Source organism: Sinocyclocheilus rhinocerous, unplaced genomic scaffold, assembly GCF_001515625.1.
Source record: "Sinocyclocheilus rhinocerous isolate Xijiao unplaced genomic scaffold, SAMN03320098_v1.1 scaffold722, whole genome shotgun sequence".
NCBI lineage: Eukaryota > Metazoa > Chordata > Actinopteri > Cypriniformes > Cyprinidae > Sinocyclocheilus > Sinocyclocheilus rhinocerous.
In genome coordinates, this window is record NW_015638934.1 from 1,120,052 (window position 1) to 1,128,162 (window position 8,111).

The 8,111-nt window shown below is 36.9% G+C and overlaps 1 protein-coding gene across 1 annotated transcript in view; it reads left to right on the forward strand.

The window, feature by feature from the left end:
• The window catches only part of LOC107750103 (septin-5-like), an 11,277-nt gene extending 9,214 nt beyond the window's left edge, over positions 1-2,063 (forward strand). The window contains exon 12 of the mRNA XM_016565369.1: positions 2,013-2,063. Within this exon, the coding sequence (XP_016420855.1) occupies positions 2,013-2,016 (4 nt within the window). The 3' untranslated portion in view covers positions 2,017-2,063. The remainder of the gene's footprint in view (positions 1-2,012) is intronic.
• Positions 2,064-8,111: the final 6,048 nt, after the last annotated feature.

The window sequence follows — 8,111 nt, forward strand, 5'->3', positions numbered from 1 at the left end:
AAAGCAAATTATGAATAGCTATTAATGATTATTTTAGAATAATTTTCATTATTTTAATGACAAGCAATTTAAAAAAAAAAGTGTTCTCAAGTTCACGTTCGTGTTTAAGCACATTTTAAATCAACAGATGTTGTACCAAAGTAATGTACAATCAACTTTATTTAATATTAATACAATTATTTAATATAATAAAACATTAATTAATAAAACATTATAAAAACACAATTGAAACGCCTGTACATCTCACAACATTAAAGGTTTTATAATTATTTCAAAAATGGAGCATTTACTTAGTTGTGGTATTTTGTATATGTTTTGGAATATAATGATGTTATTTGTTATTATTTTAAACATAAATTGGTTTTAAACTTCTGATCCACTTACTACAGAATAAAGAAAATATATGAAGACATTCCCTAGTAAAAATACATTTATTTCTTACTAAGTATACAGTTCAAATATATTAACATATTTACTGACATATCGCTTGAGACTTACTGATATAAAAATTATAATTAAACTTTTTTTTGGAGAACTACTTGTGCACAATGCACATTTCTTAATATTAAGCCTAAAATGTGTTTTAATGTCACTATTAATGAGCATTGTATAATCTTTGAGTAATATCGGTCTTTAAATGCTAGATATTTAAAGTGTATTCGCAGTAGTTCCACTTTAGCACAAATATACTTCAGTATATCTTTAGTTGGACTTCAGCACTACTTCTGCACAATTAAAGTACATTAAGCACAAAATTAGTTGTTCCAGTTCAGCAGACTTGAAGTATACCAGTTTAGTATACCAAAAGTACAACTGCAGAGTATTTTTATTACATACATAAATATGTAAACGTATTTGTAGTATACTTAGCATGAAATAAATGTATTTCGAATATATTTCAGTATATTTATTTTTCACTAGGGTTGCGGTGAAGTCGTTATCTGTTATGAATTTGTTGCACTGGATTCAGTCTGTAATTAAAGTCCTCTAAACACTGGTGATATGATTTGATATGGCACATCTGTATTCATATGCAGCCACTGTGGATATTTTTGACACACTGTTGAACGGTTTATTCTGGTAACTTATTCCACAGCACAGTTGAGTTCTTCATTTCCTTTAGCTTTGAATCACTGCAGGTTTGTTGAGATCTTTAGGCATCCTTTCTGAACCATGAAATATCAGCACACAGAAGCAGTTCTGCACAACACAGAACATTATAGAGATGAAAACCTGATACAGGTCTTGAGATGAAGGCAGTGAATGAGGAGGGGATTCACACGAATGAAGTGATGAAATGTTTGTTGAGCAGCAAATCAGCATATTAGAATGATTTCTGAAGATCATGTGACTCTGGCTCTAATGAACATGGGATTTTTTGCTGTATTGCTTCTGAAGCACTTGATTTGTGTACAATGCTTGTGCGGCTGCCGTTTGCGACAGCAGTTCTCATGCTCTCATGCATGCTTGTGCTGTTTTGCTCCGAGCAGCAAACTGACCAGGGAGAGCGGCACCGACTTCCCCATTCCCATGGAATATTAGAATGATTTCTGAAGATCATGTGACTCTGAAGACTGGAGTAATGATGCTGAAAATACAGCAATAAATTACAGTCATATTCGAGTGTGCATTACTGTGCTATCATGTTTAAATACTAGTCAGAAAATGAGAAGTGTTGGAAATGTTGACATCCACCTTCAATCTAAAACAAAGGAAATACATGTTTAGCAGATGACAGACAGACATGAAGCCATGCAGGGTTGTGCTGGTGTTGACGTGCTGTAGCAGCGATCTCAGCCTAAACGTGGTTCATTACGCAACAGCGCATCGATCTCCAGCTCACTGATCATGCAGACGTGCCAGAGCCTCTGAGCTCACTGATTATTAGCTCACGTGACTGTGATCGGTTGGGCTGGAGATTCTGTCATGTGACTCACAGACGTATTGATCGGTCAGTATTGATTGATCAGTTGTGGTGAAGTCGTTTGACTGTGGTTCTGTTCTTGTTGCAGTTGAGGCGGATGCAGGAGATGCTGCAGAAGATCCAGGAGCAGATGCACACGCAGAGAGAGGCGTATTAACACAGAGCAGATGACACAAGGCTTCACATCCCACTCAAACATGTCTGGGTCACATTTCACCCCAAAATAACAATAAAAAAAATGACAATTACGACAATAAAATAACGTCTTGTTTTGCATTGTAACATTATATTCTTGATAATGAATCACATTTAAACACCAAATTATAATTAAGGTAATGTAAAAAAAATAAAAAAATGTTACTTTTAAATTATTTTATTTTATTTTTTTATTGGTGATGATTTTCTTAATGTAACATGGGGTTATGGTGATATGAAAAGTGCATTCTGTTTCAAAAATATATATTGTGTTTAAATAAAAATAGGATATATAATTTTGAGTCGAAATTTAACCCAGACATGTTGATATAAATCAATGGAATCAATGGAACATTTACATTGCATAAAACATTCTTTATAGTGGAAAAAGGTTATTTAGATTATTAAAATGTTCTTCAGATTTGCAAAAAGAGTGTTTTTAAGGAGCTGATCACTGAAAGGTTCTCTGAGGAACCCAACATGATTATTCAGTGGCACTACTGCAGAAACAGCCGCTTGGAACCTATTAAACTCTAAACTGTGTTAGTAGTTTCGAGCGCAGTCTGACTGACGGTCTATTAATGAAATATCTCCGTGTCCTTGTGTAAATCTGGAGTCGATGTGTAATGCAGACGCGTCTGGCCCCGGGGCCCTTTAACCGCTCCGCTCGTTGTCCAGTATGTGTTTCTACCCCAGGATTGATATCATAGGAGAGATACAATGGAATTATTTGTGTTTTTTTTTTTACAATGTAACTTTATTTTGTATAATGTTCATTAATTGCATTGGTTGTAATGTATGTCTTTGGTTTTGTTGTATTTCTATATAAAACTGCAAAAGCTTCTTTTAGAATGTTTTTAAATAATAATAAAAAAAAAACTTTTATTTTCTTATTGGAGCAATAAAGTACTGTAGAGAGATATTTTTGTTAACACAGCTAACCCCTGAGTTATTGCTCCTCTGGATGAGATGTTTTCCCATCTTGAACTGGTTCCTGGAGCGCATGTATGAAGAGAAGCGTGTCCCTCAGACATCGCTGATGTGTTTGAGCTGCTGGAAACTCATCAACCCATGAACTTCTGCTGTTTGGGTGCTGGGATGTTCACTGTCAGTGTTCTAGACATGGTCTTACAGTCCACAGAATAAATGATATTTCTCCCACGTCATATATATATTTTCTTGGGTAATGTTGGTGAACACTATTAGCAAACGCCTAATAATTTATTATAGTTTACTTACACACACACACACACTCACACGCGTAAACACACTCTCACACACACACACACACACACACACACACACATTTAAGAAGTGAAAAGAATATGTGACACAATCTAACATCCTACAATGAATGTTGACGGAATCTGTGCATGATTTGTATTTTATTGATATTAACTCTTAACTTTGAAGTTTGCTGGACGTGAGGCCAAATCTCACTGCAGACATTACAGTTTTTTACGATTGCTTAAGCACAATTTTGAAAACAGGGCCCGGTTTGTCAAAACACTACACACAATTAACACAACCCTCCACCAAAGTAGCACAACACTTCAGATCATTTGCAAAATGGAACACTTTTGTCAAAACCAGAGCCAGAGCCGTGCGAGGATCCTGCCTCTGAGCCTCACGCCAAAGGCTCCTAGCGCCGTCTGTAGGCCATCATAGAGTCCGTCCCTGTGTTTAAGCACGTGAACCTCAGATCAGCTCCAGATCACTGGTTATCCTGGCGCCCCCTGTAGGTGTGCTTCAGGCAGTAGAGTAGAGCACATGCTGTGTAATCTGTTTAGTAGAGTCTCCGAAGCCTGCACGTCTCTGGCATGATGCACTTTAACCCTGCATCCCAGACCGACTGTTTACCAGTACAGCTGATGGAAACACTGATTACCCATTACATTTGACAAATGTCCACACAATATTTTTCAGTTTCAGCTTTTTTATAAATTCTACATTGATACTTCAGGTGTCGCAAAAACTAGTTTAAAAACACTGTCAAAAAATGGCTTTAACGCAAATAAATGTGGTGTCACATGATACATTTTCAGGTTACTTATTCTGTTGTTATCTGAACAACATTAGAGATGACGACAAAAAAGGGAAAAAAAATTGATAAATTATGATTTAAAGTTATGAGTATATATACACACAGTTGGAAAAGTTTAATTTTAGTGTGTAAGCAATCGTAAAAAACTGTAACAAACAGCAAACAGCGGACCTTCTTTATCAGCGCAGGTGGGCGTCTGTTTGTGAGCAAACGTAACCCCAGTGAGCCTTGAACACATGAGCCACACAATCAGTTCATCCGTTTGGACAGAGAACAACACTTCTGATTTAAATCATTCCAAACATGCAGATGCATTTATATGACGTGCAAGTTGAGCGCACATTTAATGTGACGATCTGAAGTGTTCTCACAGGGTAATGGCACAAAACTGCTCTGCCTTCACTCTTTATACTGGCCTTTTACCTCCGCGCTGCGGTTTCACAATGAGTTCAGGCTGCTGGGGGTTTATGAGGTGAAAGAGCAGTGCTTTATAATGAGTGTAACTTGACCCTGGCACTGTTCCACCATTTCTACTGCGTTTAGTGAGCAATCAGATGCGAACAGTAGCCTACAATAATGGTTTCGGATGAGTGAAAATGATTACATGGTTCATGCTTCTCATGATCTTGAAACGAGTATTCATAGACAAATGCATTGTATAAATATCTTTATAAAAAATGGCATTATTGTTTATTGGTTTATTTTATTGTAAGTGAAATGGATAATGAAGGAGCAGAGGAGCTGAATCCTGCAGCGTTACTCCCACACTCTCAAGCTATTCCATAGTGCTGACAACACTTTAAACCGTGGAAAACAGTCATGATAAAGAACGAGTTACACTTTGACATCAAAATATGACCTTTGACCCACATAGTAGAACGCAGGAAAAGCTTTTGAAGAAAGTCAAAGCATTTCTTCTTGTATCCTTATTTACGACCGCGGTGAAATGTGCCCTAAAACAAAAGAATCTGCTTCTTTGTGAAGAGGTGAGAACAACTAACTAAGGGCCGCTCAGACGAGACTATTGATATGCAGCAGGACAGAAGAGAGAGACATGAGAGAGAGAAGAGCGTCGGAGCGGATGAAAGAAGTGAACGCCACTGGCAGGAAGGGAAGATCACAGAAACACTTCCGTTACCTGTCTTCATCCTTTCATGCTTGCTCTCTAAACAAGTCAAAAAAGACTAATCAAAATGAAAAGACAACAGGATAAATTAAAGTACAGAGATAATAAACAGTGCATTGACCCGATTAATCCCAAATTTTCCCAGACATGAAAATATCCAAATGGTGTCATTAGTAACCCTTTGCAATAATTAATAATTACTTTTTTTTTTTTGGGGGGGGAAAAGTGTGTGAAATTTTTGGGGGGGGGGAAAAGTGTGTGAAAATGTGTGTTTTATGGTCGGTCACAATTGTGACCAGTGGGATAATGTGTGTACTGAATTCACATACAGTATGTCTGCAGTCAAAATTGTTATATATCTCAGCCCAGCTATTTGAAACTCTGTTTCATCACATTCTAGCGTTACTATTATGCATAAAAACCCTTATACAACACTGATAGGAATACTGAGATAAAATACAACCATCAACGCATTTCAAAATTGTTACTTGTAGAACCATCACTTCTACCACAAAAGACTGCTTTGTAAGTAATCTTCCTGATTTATCCCAATTCCCTAGCATTTCCAAAACCTCAGAACAACTTGATGATGTAAAATTCGTAACATTTGAACTTTGAATTAAGTGCAATATTGGTGCAAATTTGGTGCATTAGGTGCATACAGGAAGTAAACTGCTCTGGTCATGTGATCATTTGCACTAACCAAGTGAAACTTAAACATATTTAATAGAGACACTTTAATTTAAAACAAAGGAACAAAGGAAATGGTGTCTGATTTCCGACGGAGGACAAATGCTGCTTTGCCATTGACTATTAATGCTCAGGACATTGAAAATGATCAAAGTTTTACGTTTTAAGTTTCTTTAAGTTAAAAATTTTTTTTTAAGTTTCTTTAAGTTTAAATTTTTTTTAAGTTTCTTTAAGTTTTAAGTTTCTCAGGACTGCCATCTCTGCAACGTTAAAGTGGGACGACAACCTAAGAGGCATTATTTAAAAATCCCATCAAAGGCTTTTTTCTTAAAACAGCTTAAAAAGTTTGGCGTATCTAAAGTTTGGCATGTTGAGTTTTTATGGATCTGTCATTGAAAGCGTGCTGATGTGGTTTGGTAGCTCCACAGCTCAGCTTAGTAACATAACTCAGGCTGCTTAGAAAATTATTGGTTGTAATCTTCCCACTATTGATGAGATCTATGTCTCACGTTTGCAGAAAAAAAGGTTTAACAATCCTGAAAGACCCCTTACATCCAGCCAGACACCTCTTTACGTCTCTTCCTTCAGGCAGAGCAATTAAAACCAAGTCTACACGTTTTCTGAACAGCATTTTTTGTAGGATTGTGCAAGCTCTTAATTCCTCTCGTATCTATGCATCTGCATTTCACTCCTTATGATTGATAGGACATATATGTATAGTTGTATTTATGTATGTATTTTAATGTATGTTATTATTGTTGATGAGCTCACCAAGCAAATTCCAAACAACTAGGGTGTTTGGCAATAAATAAATAAATAAATTTTACCATATTTCCAGGAAATGCAGTAAAACATTTTTAGAACTGTATAAATGTAAACCTTCTTTATTGTCACTATTGTGACTGGTGGGATTAAATGGGTCAAGCAATTAAATATTTTGTTTCTAGAGTTATGAAGGCAAATATAACCATTTAAAACATTTGATTGTTTGTGAATTTTTCAAAGCATCTGGAGACTCCTAGAGATTCTCCAATGATAATAATGACAGTAAACACATTTTAACTAACAAACCTGGCTGTAAAAACAATGTTGACACTATGTTTAACTGTTTAACTCATTTCATCTGTTGATGCATCACTACAGTATTGTGAGTTTCTTGTCCTCCGAGTAACTCGGTATTCTTCTTCTTTATGTTGATAATCTACAGGAACAGATGAAGAAGAAAAACGTGAATGCTTCAAACTGTGGATTTTAGCACTACTGGGGCTGTTTTTTTTTTCACTGAATTAATTACACATTATTTTTTGTCACTTTGGATAAAAGCTATTGCTGAATGAATACATGAATGTCTGTTGGCTGTTTTACAGCCATTATTTTGATGCAGTTGAATTTGAAACAGAATGCTTCTGAATTACTTGATTTTCCAGAGAGCCTGTTTCTGCTTGAACAGTGAGTGTTTTGTGCTGACTCTTGACCCGTGGAGCGCTGGCAGGCTCCTGCGGTGCTCATACAGACAGTGTGTGCTAGGAACGATTACGACACTCTCCTCGCAGACCCAATGCCCCGCAGCTCTTATCAGAGAGGACGTTCAGATAAGTCCTGGCCCTTACAAGGAAAAGCCTGAAATGCTACTGACATCGATTTTTTCCTGAACAAATTACACTCTGTGTTTGCTTAATTCGTTTACTTAAACTCCTACTCAGATGAGCTGATATGCATCATGAACCCGTTTGGAATTTTTTTTTCCTGATTTTACATTGTATCTCTAAAAAACAAGACAAAGGCAAACAGATGGCATGTGACTGATTAATCTTTTGAAGCCCATGTTAATGATCTGACTCTCTCCCCCGTCTGAGCGAGTCGCCCTTTGGCTCCAGCCGCGATTGGCCTCCAGAGAATCTCCACATGAGGTGAGATCGCTCACGGACGCAAACACCGCTCTGTATGTGTGTGTGTGTTAGTGTGTGAGTGTGTATGTGTGTGTGTGGTTAGTGTGTTGTGTGTGTGTGTGTGTGTGTGTGTGTGTGTGAGTGAGTGTGTGTGTGTGTGTGTGTGTGGTGTGTGTGTGTGTGTGTGTGTGTGTGTGTGTGTGTGTGTGTGTGTGAGTGTGTGTGAGTTGTGTGAGTTGTGTG